General features: G+C 33.8%; 1 protein-coding gene across 4 annotated transcripts in view; it reads left to right on the forward strand.

Annotated features, from left to right (window-relative positions):
- The window catches only part of ARID4A (AT-rich interaction domain 4A), a 59,546-nt gene that overhangs the window by 2,070 nt on the left and 39,193 nt on the right, over positions 1–18,283 (forward strand). For all 4 annotated transcript variants that reach the window (XM_069596707.1, XM_069596710.1, XM_069596708.1 and 1 more), the window contains exons 3-9: positions 1,714–1,824; positions 4,099–4,164; positions 5,163–5,253; positions 12,832–12,911; positions 13,001–13,095; positions 14,534–14,666; positions 18,013–18,092. In XM_069596707.1, the coding sequence (XP_069452808.1) occupies positions 1,714–1,824; positions 4,099–4,164; positions 5,163–5,253; positions 12,832–12,911; positions 13,001–13,095; positions 14,534–14,666; positions 18,013–18,092 (656 nt within the window). The remainder of the gene's footprint in view (positions 1–1,713; positions 1,825–4,098; positions 4,165–5,162; positions 5,254–12,831; positions 12,912–13,000; positions 13,096–14,533; positions 14,667–18,012; positions 18,093–18,283) is intronic.

Consider the following 18,283-nt stretch of genomic DNA (forward strand, 5'->3'; position numbering starts at 1 on the left):
TGGTGCTGTGGAATGTCATTTTTTTGGCTACTCAAAATTGATTCCTCTACTAAGCAGAGCTTTCTGAAAATGAGGACGTGTTGAATGGGTAAGAGATGATCATTGTGTCTAAATGCGGTCAGTTTGGCCCCTCTCCGAAGCAGTTAGCACTTTGGACAGGCTGCTGCAGCCTTCCCATTGTTGTCCAGTGGGCTAGTATTTTTAAACACTTCCTGTGTTGGCAGCACCCTTTGCAGAAGTAAAGCTTTTGTCCTGCTTTGGTTCTTTGGGGGATTTTTTGAATTTTTTTTCTTCCCCAGTGCCAATGAGATTTTCTAAAGAAGGAACGTGTGTATTGTGTTAGGGACATATCATTTCCTCTGGGGATAAAGTGAAATTTTGTGGCTGGAATATACTTGAAGGTGAAGGAAAACTAAATTTTGTATATTATTATCATAACTAATAGCACTTAATTTCAGTTCAGTCCTTATAGTAAATATTTTAAACATATACCCAACCTAAAAAAAATTCTTCTGAAGACAGCTGATATTGCAGACATCCTGTGATGTTTAAAGGGAAAGGAAGGTATATCAACCTGTAGTTCTGAGGTGTTGAATATTTGCAAAAAGTATTTCTCATCAATTTGCATTATTCATAAATGCACTAACTTTAAATTTGATTTCTTACTCATTTACTGTTTCAGTGTATTGAGCTCTGAAATACAGTATTTTCCCAAACTTCCTCTCGCTTTCCTATCTCCTTGAAGTTTTGAAGTGACAGTGTACCTTCTTTAATGTTAGTTGGGAAAATAGAATGAAAAATCATTTTCTGCTTGAAAGTATTTCTCTAAACTGTACACTGTCACCGTTGCACTTAGCAATGTTGAATTGAATTTGTATACATATACTTAACTTTTGAAAAAAGTTGGTAAAGTGACAGACTGAGATAGCAATTATTCTGTTACTATCAAGATTAAAATGAATGGAGAAATAATATTTCTCACATCTTTCAGTGTATCATTCTGATCATGACCATTTGCTGAAAGCAGGTATTTCTTTCTGAAACTTAAAAAAATATATACCAAGATTAGTGTAATAAACTTGGTACTACTACCATCAATTCACATCTCTGCATTAATCAGATAATTTAGACTTGAAGCTCTAAAACGCAGCACTTAGCCAATGGTTTTTCTAAATAATGCTCTCTTTGTCAAAAATATTGGCTTCATTAATTATCTATACTGTTACAGTGTATCCAAAATGTTGCCTTTATGTAACTATATTAAACATTTAATTATGTACTAGTTAGTATTAATTTTAATAGCATATTTCTTTTAATTTGAAAATAAAATTTTCAGGAGGCCATAAGTGAATAACTTAAAATTCTATGAGACAATATAAATAGACTTTTTTGAATTTTAAAATTTTTTCATTTCTTAAATATATTGTAAAATTGTTGAATCATTTTGTACCTGAATGAGAAAACATTATATTTCCCTACTGTTACTTTATAGTTACAATTTAAAATGTTTTATGTTATCAAGATATAGTTTATTAAGTAAAGGATTGCTAATAAAGTGCTTTAGGAATATTTTTTTTTCAAATTATTAATGATATTAATAAGCAAATAATGTTAATGTTCCTACTACTTGAAATATAGAACCTTTCAGTGAGACCTGGGGTTGGAGTTGGGGAGAACAGTAGTGACTTTAATATTTCATCTTTCTTTCATCAGGCGGCGGATGAGCCTGCCTACCTGACAGTGGGAACTGATGTCAGCGCCAAGTACCGAGGTGCCTTCTGTGAGGCAAAAATTAAGACTGTGAAAAGGCTGGTAAAGGTTAAGGTAATTTTTCTTTTTAATGCAACAGCTTTATTAACTCAATTGAAGAGAATTAGGGGTGAGGAGACTGCAAATCAACACTTTATTTATTGAATCATTACTTCACTTACTGAATCATTAATATGTGAAGAACTGTTGTATACAAAACTGTAGGAAAGGCACATTAGGAACTGGGAAATAACTCAAAATGAGAAATTATTCCGAACTGCTACTATGAAAATACTGTACTCATGGTACTTCCCATTATTTGGATCTTTCCTATTTGTGGTGGGCTCTAATCTGTTATCTTTCCCTTATTATTTAGGTAGAGGCAATTTCAAGTAGTTAGAAAAAGCAATAGATTACTAAAAACAAAACTGTGGGAAGTATACTTTCAAGACAGCATTAAAAATGATTTAAGAATTCTATTTTTAAGATGCTTTTATGGCCAGAAAAACAGTTACTTATTCTTGTACAGTATTTGGAAACATAGAAAAGTACTGAAGGAGTAAAACCAATAGTTTACGTCAGAAACACTAGTATCATTTTTATGTTTCCCCCAAGCAATTTTTCTGTATAAATGTTTTTAATAATCTTAGTTATTTAGACTACAAAAGTAATCCATGCTTATTATAAACATTTTTAACATTCTAGAGCTGTATAATAAAATTCATCAAAGTCCATTTTGATAGTATGCCAAAGAGATTTGATGTGTTCTAGATTTGGGGCTGTGCCTTTCAATAACAAGTGTTGTTTTTACTATTATTCATTGGATCATGCTCTACTTTCAGTTTTGCAATTTGCTTTCCTACAAAAATTAAGCACTGTGAAAGGAGAAATTGTCTGTCTTATTCTGTTTGAATACCTAGATTAGTGTCTTCTACATAGTGGGTGCTTAAAATGTGTTAAATAAATGAAATGCTGAATAAATGAATGAACAGTGGGTCCAGGACCAGCATCATTAGCCTCGCCTAAGAACTTGTTTAAAATGCAAATTCTTAGGTCCCTGCCCCTGACATACTGACTCAGAAACTCTGAGGGTGGGGTCCAATGGTTGTGTCATAACAAGCCCCTGGTTGTTTTTGATGCATGTTAAAGTTTGACAACCGTTGAACTAGAGGAATGAGATTTGTGTGGCAGGCAAATAGATTTATCTAGGATTATTATAAACTTTCTGTTTAAATTCCCATCTGATGTTGAAACTTTCCTCAAGTATTGTTAGGATATCATTTGACATTCATTAATTTCTTGTTTCATTATATCCTTTTTTTACAATACCAGCTATACAGGATCTGCTTACCAAATATTTGCTTGGAATTTGTTTGAGAATTTTAACTTTTTGTTAGCATCATAGCTCTTTGTAGATTAACTTACTGAATTTAAAATCAATACCATGCTTGTTCCAGGACGTCTTAATGATAAGATAAATTACCTAGAATCTGAAGTTTCTCCTTATTGGGTACTTGTTCCATTTCAGTTTCCCTCTCCCATCAACCCTCTCTGTTAATATGCTATGCTTAGGGGCTCAGTTGTATCCAACTCTTTGTGACCCCATGGACTGTAGCCCACCAGGCTCCTCTGTCCAGGAGATTCTCTAGGCAAGAACACTGGAGCAGGTGACCATGCCCTCCTTCAGTGGATCTTCCCAACCAAGGGATTGAACCCAGATCTCCTGCATGTCTCTCGTATTGCAGGCGGATTCCTTACTGTCTGAGCCACCAGGGAAGTCCCTCTCTTACTAGAACAAGTTATATGTGTAGGATGATCTGTAATAGAAAGGAACACTTATTTGTGACTAAATTGCTTATCATATTACTATTTAGGTTTATTTTATAAAGAACCAGAAAATGTCTGTTCTTAATTTGTTTACCTTGCATATAGGGGATAAAGTTTGATACTGTTTTTATTTTGGGGGGTAATAACCTTGGTGATGATATGAACTTTTATGACTCTTTGATAAAACGAAATTAAGGCAGTTTTAAAGTTTTACTGTAATCACTACAGATTATAAATCTTGTATAGTTAATTCTGCAAATATTTATTAAGTGCTTATGACATGCATTGATACTTGCTAACTGCTGCAGATACAGTGATGAAAGAGGATTCTAGCCCTCAGGGAGCTCACAGTTAATGGGAGAGACAATAAAAACAAACATAGGACAATGTAATAAGTATCATACCAGAGGTAACCACAGGATGCTAAGAAAGCATAGATTAAAGACATTTTTGTTACAGTGTTACCATAAATAGATTATTTTAAAAGTAACATGTGAACTGTTGTGCAAAAATGTTTTTTAGGTACTCCTGAAACAGGATAATACTACACAATTGGTGCAAGATGACCAAGTAAAGGGTCCTTTAAGAGTACGTATTTTGTACAGTTTAAAATCTAAAACGATTAGTCATAAATCCATACAATGATTTATTGAATTTTACACGTGTAAATACACTTTTAAATGTTAATTAGAAAACAGCAATACAAATGAGGTGTTGTATAGTTAATATAAATTATGACATTAACAGTGTCTGTATCCTTAGTTTAAGAATGTTGAGTGTCTTTAAGGAAGAGTATTTTAATACATATGAATATGAGTTTCACTGCTTTTTGTTTTGATTTCTTGGATTGAATACTTTATTTTGTTTTTCATATTGTTACCACAGAGGTTTAACTTGTTAAGTGTGTTATACTAATATAAGTCTGAATATTCTGTTGTTCAGACTTACCAAGTAAACTATGTTGACTTAATAATTCAATTTAATGAATGCCTACATTATGTTTTCCATCCATGTCTGGCCATTTGTTTATGTTATAAATCTTTGTTATGTCAAAGTACCACTTCAGTTAATATCTGATATAAAAAGGTCTGGAAGCTGGAAGAAGTTCAACTGGTCCATCTCTCTGTATCCAGGTGAAACTTTATTTAAAAAGTCCCTTAATTATAAATGCTGAATCCAATAGTCAACATTTCTATGAAAGAAAATTGAAGTTATTTTTGTTATCTTTATGGTTTTTGGTTCTTAATACTCCACAGTTTTCTTATAGGCAATATGATATAGTAAAAAAGCTCTGAAATAAGACTTAAAAGACTGGGTTCTCATCCTGGATTCTTTGCAGATTATTTTCTCTTCCTGAGTCACAACTTCCAACGTATAAAATGGGGTAATAATAACTGTCTTACATAAGCCTCAGTGTTTTGAGGCTGGAACTGCATGATAAATGTTAGAGCACTATAAATGATAAAGATCTCTGGGAATGTAAGATAGATAGATATATTTTTTTTTACCCAGGTCATATGGTTGGTAGGAGTGATTTAGTTTATTTATTTAAATTTGATGATGAAATTTTGATTTTATGTTTTTAGGTTGGAGCTATTGTCGAAACAAGGACGTCTGATGGATCCTTTCAGGAAGCTGTTATCAGCAAGTTGACAGATGCTAGTTGGTATACTGTGGGTAAGTAGTTAAGTAATTTAATAGAAAGGATTTAATTTGGGGGGTTTCATATATATGTACCTCTGTTTTGTAAATACATTGAAACATTATATTGGCGGAGAAATATGTACTTTTTCTTGTCAATTTACTTGATACAGATGGGTAAAATTTTAATGACACCTTGATGGTAATTATCAATTATCTCTTTACAGTAACTTGGCCACTTAGAGTTATTTCATCCAAGAGTGTACTCCTTTTTTAGGTTATCTTGATATTTCCCTTCAAGAAAGTTAAATTCTATGGTTATTTTTCTTCCTTTAGAAAAGTCAGTACAACTTAGTCATCAGACTTTTTAAACTTTTTCTGGAATTAAAATTGCATAGTTGCAGTCTTATATTGTCTTGCTGCCTGCTTTGTATAAGGGTAATACAGATGTTACCATAGAATTCACAGACTGAAAAAGTCCTGGCCAGAGTAGATTCAAGCGTAGATGATCATAGCTTAATTTTTGATTTTCTATGTAGTCAGGACTCTTAACACCTTTCAAGAAAGATATATATGCTACTGGGTCATTCCCTGCCAATAAAGAATCTGCCTGCCAGTATGGGAGACACAGGTTCGGTCCCTGGGTCGGGAAGATCCCTCGAAGTAGGAAGTGGCAACCCACTCTGGTATTCTTGGCTGGAAGATCCCATGGAGAGAGGAGCCTGGTGGGCTACAGTCTATGGGGTCATAAAAGAGTTGGACACAATTTAGCAACTAAACAACAACAATATATGCTGCTAATATAAATACATTCTTAACATTTGATGCATACGCTTATGCTGACTTTAAAAAACTTTAGTGAGTAGCAACAAGTGTCGCAATACATATAAATGCAAACCTGAATATAGTACCTACATAGTTGCTGTCATTGTGCTGAGAATAACAACAATTAATATTTCCGAGTCTCCTTTCAGTACTTTGAAACAACACAGTCCTGCAGATATCATGCTATCCTTGGCTCCACACTGAACATCTATGGCATTGTTTCGTTTATACATGTATGTCTTGGTATAAAAGATGTAATTATAATATTGTGGTTTCCCTGCAGAAGGAAAAGAAATGACCCTTTAGATTTATTTTTAGTTTACTTGATTTGTTGCTTTGGATAAAAATCATTCATCTCTAGTTGATGCTCAGAGATGTGAAGAACAGTCTTTAGGTAAAAATTGTACTTTGTACATAAGACAAAGAAACTTTGTGTTATGCTGTGGCTTCTATTAATAGTAGCAATCTGCACTATGTATCTATTATTTTCTAACCATTTTTATTCTTAGACCTCCTAGAAGTTGATGTTGGTTCACAATAGTGCTATTATTCTGAACTATATTTTTTAGAAGGGTTGGTTGTGGCCATTGATAGTTGTTAAGAGATTTAAAACTAAGTTTAAAGTTAACTCTTATAGATTAGGTAGATGCAATTTTGCTGTATTAAATAAAGCAGTGGTAAAAATTAAAGGAGTTGATATGTGCACAAGCATGGGACATTATATGATGCATGTTCAGATACTAATATACATCCTGTTTGATACTTAATATCAAGGTTACATTCACAGTGCTTGTGAAGTTTTAATGATATAATGCTCAGCTTTTACGGAAACAATACTGTTTTTCATTCACATTTTGGACTTCTGCACCCCAGAATAATACTTCAGCTATGAATAGCTATTTCTGTCCTGTACATGAATGGCATTTTAGTATTAATACTTAAAAAAACTAGTTGATACTGAGCATTCTCTGTGGTGATTTTCTATGACAGGTAATTACAGAAGAAATTGTATAATTTTTTTCCTCCAAGAGCTTAGAATCTTAATTCCATGTGATTCATGTATCAGATGGTGTACATAAGACTCACATGGTGCTAGTTTTAAAAAATGAGAATTTGAGGGCCGCAGGTCTCTCCAGTTTAGCAGGTCTAGGATGGCAACCCAAGAATTTCTTTTATAAGTGCATTGGGTGAATCTAATGCAGGTCATACACAGTTATGAAAACAGGCCACATTTGTCAGAAACTAATTTGGGAGAAAAATGCAAAATAAGATCTTTGCATCTGTGTAGTGAGACACAGTGATCAAAAAGTTTTAAAATGGTAAGAGGTACTGTTCTTTTAAGGAGACTCAGTGTAGCGCTCTGCTGTATAGAGTGTTTAGATATTGAAGGATGCAGACCACATAAAGAAGGATCAGAGTTAGAAAGTGGCAAAATAAAATGTGTGATCTCTCATGGATCACAGACTTCCTGTATTTATAATTGGGTGCCTACTTATCTGTTGGATTTAAATTCTCCTTTTGTAATTTTTCTTGATTTCTGAAAAGTGTTAACATAGGTAGAATCAGAAAGTTATACAAAAGTGTTATTAATGTTCTCAATGATATTTTTGGTTTTAAAAGAACTTGAAATTAAACTATTAAAAAATGAAACAAAAGGGGATACCACACTAATAGTTTGGATAAAATAGGAGTTATAATCATTAGTTATCAAAAAGTTATCTGAGAATGTAATATTAACTCTTTATATAATACAGGTATTAATTTTTCCTATTATAACAAATTTTTAAAGAGATTATGGATCTACCATAACTCAATTTAAAAAATGTAATATTACCTTGTCCTCTAAGTTTTGAATGATGAGTAACACCAGTCCATGGATTTTGGACAGGGTTGGGGGAGGTTTGAGACTTGGAAATATCTCCTCTTCCTATACTAAAACACTGCCTTTGTAGTATAGTTCATTCATTTGGCAGTTCTTATCCTTGCATTAAAGATGAGGAATGTATGTAATTGTACTGTTAATCTGTCCAGTCATCAAAAATCCTGCCAAATTCAACTGTCAGTGAGACATTCTTTAACTGTTCCTTTGCTTTTTTAGAATATAAAAATAACACACTATATTTGAAAAATAAGGAAAATGTGAGGGAAACAGTGAAAAATAAGGAAAATGTAAAGGAATTAGTTGCTGTTTGCTTTAATTTATATATAAATGTACGTAGGTCTTATATCAAGTTTAACACTAAAATCTTTTTTAATCATATATTTTTGTAACAAATGTTTTTTAAGATTTGGGATTTTTTCGTGCCGTGTACTTATTATTCTGCATATCAGTTTTATCATATCCCATGGAAATTCTAAGTTAAAGGAGGAGAAGAGGGTTAAGATTAAACTGGTGAATGAACTGACTTTTGTAGAATGTTCTCTAGGCTTAAGAGGCTTTTAATTTAATTAGAACCTCTTAACAAGGCTTCCCTGGTGGCTCAGCTGGAGCCTGCAGTGCGGGAGACCTGGGTTCGATCCCTGGGTTAGGAAGATCCACTGGAGCAGGGAAAGGCTACCCACTCCAGTATTCTGCCGTGGAGAATTCCATGGACTGCATAGTCCATGGGGTCGCAAAGAGTTGGACACAACTGAGTGACTTTCACTTCACTTACGACAAATTTGTTATAACCAAAGTCAACGACAAAATGTTTTCAAAGCCAAGTGGTTATTCCACTGACTAGAAAAGTTGCACTAACAAAAAAAGTACTAAGTAACACATCTCTTCAGTCCCGTGATAGGCTTTAACCCATTGTTTAAATAGCCTTTTCTGAGACTTAGCATTCCTATGATATTTTATTAATAGAGCTATACATTTGAACATTAATATCTTAGGCTTCCAGATTCATTAATTTTTTTATATTAGCTGCTGAGTGACATCTGTAGTTATCATGAATGATTTTATGAGTAATACAACTATTGTTTTTACCAAGGATATCCATAATTTTAAAGTATTTATTATATGAAATGTTTTATTAATTGTAACTGCTAAGTCTCTTCAGTTGTGTCCAACTCTGTGGACTGGAGGCTGCCCAGTTCCTCTGTCATGAAATTCTCCAGGCAAGAATACTGGAGTGGGTTGCCAAGCCCTACTCCAGGGGATTTTCCTGACCCAGGGATCAAACCTGCCTCTCTTGCATCTCCTGCATTGGCAGGTGGATTCTTTAGCACTGTGCTACCGGGGAAGCCCATACATATATATATGTATATATTCTTTTTATATTCTTTTGCATTGTGGTTTATCACAGGATATTGAACATCATACCCAGTGCTATACAGTAGGACTTTGTTGTTTATCAGAGTCAGAATTCTTAACTTCCTTCCCAGTGTTCATTTTATGCCTCTGCTTTGTACCTATTTATTATCATTTTGATCCCCTCCTTAACTAAATTGTAGCTCATAGATTAACCTTCTAATTCTCGACTTCTTTATCTATAAAAAGGAAGATAGTGATGCCTACTCTGCTGAGGTTGCTGTGAGGATTAAGACATAGTGGAAGATTAATAGTAATAGCCATTTGTATCTTTGAATTGATAAAGTTAATCTACTGCTGTTGTTATCAGTTACTCTCCATCATCTAACAGTGCTGTGATAACAGGTAGATCTTTCATATTAGTAGTTAGATTGGATCCCTGTTGCTTTTGTTTCTTTGAATTCTAACAATTTAGGGTTAGGCTTCGTATGCTTTTGCATTAGCTTTATTTTGTCTACTGTGTTGAAGGTTATCAAGTCTTAGCTTTGTTACTTAGGTTTTAGTATTTATATAAAATATACTGACAGATATGATTTTTGTACTGTTCTCTTGCACTCAATCAGTAATATATTTGCATGCCATTTTTGGCAAGTATAAGACATTTTGTGCCTTACGATTACTAAATCTTATAATCTTTTTTTTCTCTTGGCATTCTGTAATATCCATCTCGAACCAAAAATAAACTAAATTTACTATATGCACCAGTTAATTCTTTCACTCTTATCAAAGTGCCAGAGTCACTCTTTAGTGCTTTAAATTACGTGTTCTTTTAGATGATACTTGTAACATGGAAGTTACAGAGAAAATTTCATATAGATGGAGCTTCTTCATGATTTTTATAATCAAGGATGTCCTGATTAAATAGGTGCACTATATTGTTGGGTTTTCTGTTTGTCTTTTAGAACATCTTGAGAAATTACATGGCTCAACAGACTTGTATAAAATACTCAAACACATATCTTTGTATAGTTTTAGGAATTAAAGTTCTTGAACTGTTTCTCTTTTTCACTTGAAGTTGGAAGGGTTCCTAGGTAAAACTACACGATGGTGGTTTGTATCACTGTTGTCTTTGGTTTTTATGTCATTTCTAACCATGATGAAGTATGCTGAAGTGGAAGTAATTTTTTTTCTTAAAAAATTAGATACATTTCAAAGTGACTATTAAAAAAAAAGAACTAATATTAAATTCTTGAAATTTCTCATCAGGGCATTTTGATTTGGGGCTGCTGTTGATTAATAATAAAAATTGTGAAAAAGATTTTGTTGCATAAATTTGATATTAGTGATTGGTCTTAAACCCGCATTTTCCTTCCTCACACCTCTGTGTCTTAAATGTGGTATGTATTAGTGTATACATGTATGTCCATTGTCATCATTTTTGCTACTGTATTATATGGCTGGCATTAAGGAAAATTGGAACTTTTAGGCTTTATTCTTTAGCATCCTTACATTAATAAAGACGAATTATTTTAAGTTTGATATGATAATTTCATGATTTTGAATTTTTAAAAGTACGGTGGTTTATTTATCAGACTTGATGTTACCATATGAATCATAATTGTGATGTAAATGTTTAGAGCACTGTTCATCAGGTGTAGATTAGTGATATAATTGTTGGAGAATATTGTGTTTTGTCATTGTATCTGCAGGTAGTCATTAATTTATGCATCATTGACAGTATGTAACACAGATGATTTTATGTAATCATTGAAAGTGAAAGTGAAAGTCACTCAGTTGTGTCCAACTCTGTGACCCATGGACTGTGCAGTCCATGGAATTCTCCAGGCCAGACTACTGCAGTGGGTAGCCTTTCCCTTCTCCAGGGGATCTTCCCAACCCAGGGATCAAACCCAGGTTTCCCACATTGCAGACAGATTCTTTACCAGTTAAGCTACAAGGGAAGCCCTTGTAATCATTATGGTTCTTTAAATACGTGTATCAGGAGTTTTTAATTTTCTTATTTTCTCCTGCATGTAAGAGAATCTAAAACTAGGTATCTTTAGTCTAACAGGAAGAGCTGACTGAGGTAGATAAATATTAAAGGAGTTGAGCACTCTTATATAATTATGTTTCTAGCATGAAAAAAGTTAAGTTTGTGATTTAAAGGCAGAGTGTTTACTAATAAAACAACCCTTCAAGAAAAATTCAGGATTTCAGTTAAATAGATAGCATGGTAAAGATTCTAAGATGTTATTAAATTAAGATGATGTAGAATTTTCCTTTCTTAACATTAATCTATTGTGTCAAAATAGAAAAACATATAGATTTTAAAAATTAATATTAAATCTTGAAATTAATGATCATTTTTTGTGTATGTTTGCTTTTCTGTATATGTGCTTTTTCTGTAACATATATAAACATTTGTTTATGTGTACATGGCATTTTAAATATCAGAGGTAAGGATTCTGTCTTCTTGTATTTTATCTTTTCATAATGCTGGGTATCAGGTGTCTTCTGAGAACATTTTCTTTGTGAATATCAGATATTAAAATCAGTATATGTCTGAAAAATTAAACTTATAAAATTATCAAAATATATATAGCTAGATATATGGAGAGCATGCATGCTTGCTAAGTTGCTTCAGTTGTGTCCGACTGTCTGTGACCCTATAGACTGTAGCCTGCCAGGTTCCCCTGTGAGTGGGATTCTCCAAGCAAGAATATTAGATGGGTTGCCACACCCTCCTCCAAGGGATCTCCTGACTCTGGGATTAGACCTGAGTCTTTTGTGTCTCCTGCATTGGCAGACAGGTTCTTTATCACTACCGCCACCTGGGAGCTGTTACATTCCTTAACCTCATATCCTTGAAATATTTACACATACTCTACAAGTAATATGATTTCTTTTTAATGTAGTAGAAGTAAAAACTTGAGAAAGTTGCTGTGCCATTATGACTTATTTTTTAGAATTAAAAAGTTTTTCATCTTTCTAATGTTTCCTTGATTCTGCTTTTACTTCTAAACATCTTTCACCCTCTTCTAGCAAAAGAAACAAGTTGAATCTTGTGAACTTTAGAATTTGGCAGCAAGTATTTCTGTTATAGTGGGTTATGATGCAAAGAAGTAGAAGCGGTAGAGTAATCCAACAGCATTACCAGAAATTAAACAGTTTCTCAATGTTAGAGATACGCTATTGATAACTGTTGCCAGAAAAACCCATAGTCCTTTTTTTTAAACAAGGTTTTTGCTAATTCTTCTAGGATTAAAGGTAATTTAATATCTGTGCTTTGACTAGGTTGTTAATGGTTTAAGAAGGTGGTTCTGTATTGGTAGAAACTGAAGAAGTAAATGGAGACACTTAAGCAATTGGGGACAGCCATTAACTTGTATTTGTTTGGTATCTATAGAATGCAAAATATGGTATGTATAATTTAAAAGATTTTGAAGCATAACTAACATAATGGTTCTTAAGCCCCAGGTAAACAGCAACAGTAGCATTCTGTGCAGTTCCAATTTTAATTAGTGTGAATAAATTCTCTGATGTCTTGTTTATTGCAGTGTTTGATGATGGTGATGAGAGAACACTGAGACGTACCTCTCTTTGCCTAAAAGGAGAGAGACATTTTGCTGAGAGTGAGGTAGAGTGCCATGGATGAACATTTTGAATTGAACAGCAGCTACTAATATAGAGGCAAGAAGTGATTTAATTTGTCTGTTTCTTATCCAGACACTTGACCAACTTCCATTAACAAATCCAGAGCATTTTGGAACTCCAGTAATTGCAAAGAAGATGAACAGAGGAAGGAGGTCCTCTCTGCCTGTGTGAGTGTTTTCACGTACATTACAGTTATCACAACATTAAACAAGTGGTTTCTCTACAGTGGCCAAATTTGTTTGGGTGACCTTTCCATAATATCTTGTATCCTTGTTTTAGACATTTTGCCTTGAGCAGACCTTTTTCTTGATTCTTGGACAAAGTAATAGAAATAATGATCACAACCCCTTTTTAAAACAGGCTATTTTTGTTTTGAGTTACTTTGCCAAATTCCTTGGCATCTCTGGTGGCGCAGTGGTAAAGAATCCACCTGCCAAATCAGGAGACTCAAGAGACATGGGTTCAGTCCAGGTTGGGAAGAAACCCTGGAGTAGGAAATGGCAACCCACTCCAGTATTTCTGCCTGGAAAACTTGATGGATAGTAGAACCTGGCGGGCTACAGTCCATGAGGTTGCAAAGAGTTGGATGCAACTGAGTGTGTGTGTGCATATGTGCACGTGTGCGCGCACACACACATACAACCACAGGCGTGCTTGCGTGTGCATGCCAAATGCTTTAATACGATGATTTTCCTATTTTAAGTGAGAATAATGTGTTTTTTTAACCTTTCTATTTCAAAAACATTTCAAATTGAAAAATTGTAATCATGATACAATAAACTTTCATATACTCATCATCTTAGATTCACTGAATTGTTAAAACTTTCTGGCATATTTGCTTTATATTTCCTCTCTTTATATACATATATTATTATTTCTTAATAATAATAATTTTAATGGGCTGAACCATTTGAGAGGAAGTTGCAATCATCATCACTTACCCCTCGTTTGTGTTGAAATATACAGACATTCTCTTACATAACCAAAGTATGATTATCAAATTCAGAGCAGATAGCACTGATAGAATACTATTATCTGAAGTTGCCACCTGTCCCAGTAATGGTCTTTATACTATCTTCCATTTCTTGGATTCAGTCCAAGATCACGCATTGCATTTAATTTTTGTGGTTCTTAAGTCTCCTTTAACCTAGAAGAGTTCCTCAGCCTTTTTTTCATGATGTTGACATTTTTGAATAGTACAGGCCAATTGTTTTGTAGACTTTCCCTCACTGTGAGTTTGTCTAATTGTTTAGTTATCAGATAGGTTAACTGATGTGTTTGATGAGATCTTTTCGTAACCTTTTAGAAAATTGGAGTGATTATCAGGCATCTGGCATGCATAAAAAGTCGAAGGGCAGTCTCTTAAAATGTATTTGGCACAGTAAGTACTTCATGATGATAGAGCTTTTCTGTCCCAGCCAGTGGCTGGCATGAGAGTGTAAGTCCTGGTTCTCATTGATCTAGTGGATAGCTCAGAACTACTTCTGTGGGACCAGGGAAATATCTGTTCCATTCCAGTGTGGATGAAGAAGCTATTACCCTGGGATAATAACTATATCAAAATGGTTTATGTTAAGATCATGATAAAGTTATTCTAACTTTTAGTAACGAAGATGAAAAAGAAGAAGAAAGTAGTGAAGAGGAAGATGAAGATAAGCGACGTCTCAATGACGAATTATTAGGAAAAGTTGTAAGTGTGGTATCTACATCTGAGAAGAGTGAGTGGTATCCTGCTTTGGTAAGTATAGTATTTTGCAAGTTAATTAGCCTTTTAAAATATTCGTTTAATATGGATTTTTAGAAACTTAAAAATATTTTGAGAGTGTTACATATATTTAGTGTGGACTTCCTTGCAAAATTAAGCATTCCTTCCCCAGTCCCATGTACTTCACTGTCTTCTATTATTTCCTTACTTTAATTCTCTAGAACCAAATATTTATTGGGGTCTTTCAGTTTTTCCTTCAAAATGTGTCCAGTGGTCTCTTTTTTGCTCTGTTCTCATTGCCTTCTTTTACCTGATACATACTGCTTACCTCCAGCATTGCTTAACTTGATGCCTGAATGCCATCTTCACTAAATACAAACTAATTTTCTAGAAGTAACTTTTTATAGAGAAATTTTACAATACTGGTTTAATCACGATAGTCCCATTCTCAAAAAAAAGAACCCTGCACTGACTTCCATTAGAATCAATTTTGTATTCTTTAGATGGACATCTGAGGTCATCCCTAGTTCTTAGTTTGTTTCCCATTTTCACGGTAAGCTGTCTACTTAAGGCTCTTTCTTAACTGCTCCATGTATAAGACCCTTCACTCCTCCAGTCCTTTACCCCTTAAATTGATTGGTATTTACTGAGGATTTGCAGTGAGTTCAGCTTTTCTTTAAGCACCTTAGAAAATAAAGATGTATGAGACTTGTAACACATTGCCCTCATGGAATTTACTATAAACATCTAAAAGGTAATGTTGTGGTTAAATATTGTAATTTTTAAAACTTGATGTAGACAAGAGACTAGGACAAAGAGTATTAGGGAAAGGAAGGCAACACTTTGGCTTTAGAAATGGAAATCTTGGGTAGGTTGATAGAGAAAACTAATCTTTGATTACTTGGGGAAGGAATGAGAAGGTATGGGCAAGAGAATTATTTCACGAGAAGATTCAGTAAACTTGGTAATACCTATCTCCTGTTTTTCCTCTTCCTTCTCCTCTCCTCTTAAATATGTCTCAAGGGTCAGCTCAAGTCCTACCTTTTCTACAGATTCTCTCTTAACCACTTCAACATAAGTATGCTGCTTCTTTGTGTTTTGATATCATTTATATCTCTAATAATAATTTTTGCATAAAATATGTCCCGGATTAGATTAGACTCCTTTAAGAAACTGAGGGCATTTTTTTTTTTTAGGTTTCCATGTGCATGGAAATACGTGACTTCCTATGTAGTACATTTACTTTATATAGGAAAAGTCTGAAAGTCCTTTGAACCTTTCAGTTGTACAGGCTGACAAGTAAACGGGCTTGGATTCAGAATACTCAGATCATAGTTTGCCAATAGATTTAAAAATAATGCCTTTACTGAATGGCTTATCATTTCTGAGGTGAAAAAAGATGAGTAAGAGTCAATCCTACATTTGATGATTTTAGTGTAGAGTCAGACACAACTGAGCGACTTCACTTTTCACTTTTCACTTTCATGCATTGGAGAAGGAAATGGCAACCCACTCCAGTGTTCTTGCCTGGAGAATCCCAGGGCTGGCAGAGCATGGTGGGCTGCCGTCTATGGGGTCGCACAGAGTCGGACACGACTGAAGTGACTTAGCAGGTAGCAGAGATAATCCAAGTAATTGTAATATAAGATAGTTTGCATTCGATATTAGGACTTCTTGTCCCAATACCTCACATTTATTTGAAAGAAAGAAAAAAAAAGTCTTCATGAAGCTGGTGCTTTTGGGCTGAGACTTGAAGGACTTAAAGTTAGCAGAAAACTTCACTAGAGGATTTTCTTAGAAGAAACAGAATAAGAAATAACAGGAAAGAAGGGGTTTCTTCATGAAACTGTGCTTTGGAAATCCATTTTGGCTAAATATTAGATGTGAATAGGGGCATAATAGGAAATAAGACTGGGAAGATAATTTGGATTGAGGGCAGAAGATAATTTGGATCTTCCTCTGAGTTATTTTTATTTTATCTTATGCCTAGTGGTATCACTGTCCCTCTCCTCAGTTATATTCTTCTTGTGTATCTTTTTGTATTTACCCCTCCATTTCAGTGTTAGCTCCTTGAGGGCAGACTATATTATTAATCCAATAATTTCCAACACCAAACAAAAAAAATATAATACCATCTGATACTGAGACAGCTGATATACCTTCCAAGACTTTTTAATTGTCTGGAGATACAGTGTTTAATGATAGCCATGAGTCCTATGTGGCTATTTAAGTTTAAACTTAACTAAATTAATATTAAATAGAATAAAAACTTCAGTTTCTCAGTTGTACTGGCCACATTTAAGGTGCTCACTCCCATGTGATTCACTGTTTCTGTATTGGTCAGTGCAGACAGAGAACATTTCCATCTTGCATAAGGTTCTGGGGTTGGTGCTAGATTATCACAGAGGGGCTACTGTGGAGCAGGTACATTTCAGCAATTTATTAGACTTTAATTTTTTTAATACTAAACTGTAGAAAAATAGATTGGTTAGTTACTAATGCTAAGACATTTGTTATTTTTAAATGTTAAAAACTTTGAAAGTTCATTACTCAGATTTTCTCTGATCTGTTTAATTACTAAAAACTGTGCATGCCTTGGTAAGAATGGGAACTTAGGTGCTTATTTTAAACAGCCAGATTTCAAAATAGATCCTGATTCAAGTATATTTTGAAAAATTATAATATGCCTTATTTTTATTATAGCTCATACATTTTGTGTCTTAATAAATGAATTGTTATTTGGCTTAGAATAAATCCTAATATTTTAAAAGTGGTCACATTATTATTTATATTTCATTAGTTATTCATTTTATAATATAATGGCTGGGTAAATTAAATATATCAGTTCAGTTCAGTCTCTCAGTAGTGTCCAGCTCTCTGCAACCCCATGGACTGCGGCACGCCAGGCCTCCCTGTCCATCACCATCTTCCAGAGTTTACTCAAACTCATGTCCATGGAGTCAGTGATGCCATCCAACCATCTCATCCTCTGTCGTCCCCTTCTCTTCCTGCCTTCAATTTTTCCCAGCATCAGGGTCTTTTCAAATGAGTCAGTTCTTTGCATCAGGTGGCCAAAGTATTGGAGTTTCAGCTTCAACATCAGTCCTTCCATTGAATATTCAGGACTGATTTCCTTTAGGATGGACTGGCAATTAATTAATTATTTAATTAGTATAAATTAAATATATAGAAAACCAATATGCTAAAGAAAACTTATAAATTGATAGTTTGTAAGTAATTTATTATTGACAGTGTGCCTATTTCTTGTCAAATATGATCCTTTTAAGAAGTTAGGGCTTCCAGGGTGATTATTTTAGAAAATACATTCTTTGTTTGAAGAGAGAAAATAATGATGAACATGTTTTATTTTATATTTCAGGTAATATCTCCCAGTTGTAATGATGATATCACAGTGAAAAAAGACCAGTGTTTAATTCGGTCATTTATCGATTCTAAATTGTGAGTAATGAATCACTTAATAGTGTTACATTGGGAGGAAAAAAATGGAAATCAGAACTTTATTTTTAAAGGTTTAATCATTTTATGAACCTGAGAAGTTATTACCTAAAATCTTTTCATTTTTTATAATGTAGGTTATTTTTTACTTGAAATTTTTATATAAAACTGAATAATATATGAGTAATATTTTT

This window comes from Ovis canadensis, chromosome 7, assembly GCF_042477335.2.
Source record: "Ovis canadensis isolate MfBH-ARS-UI-01 breed Bighorn chromosome 7, ARS-UI_OviCan_v2, whole genome shotgun sequence".
NCBI lineage: Eukaryota > Metazoa > Chordata > Mammalia > Artiodactyla > Bovidae > Ovis > Ovis canadensis.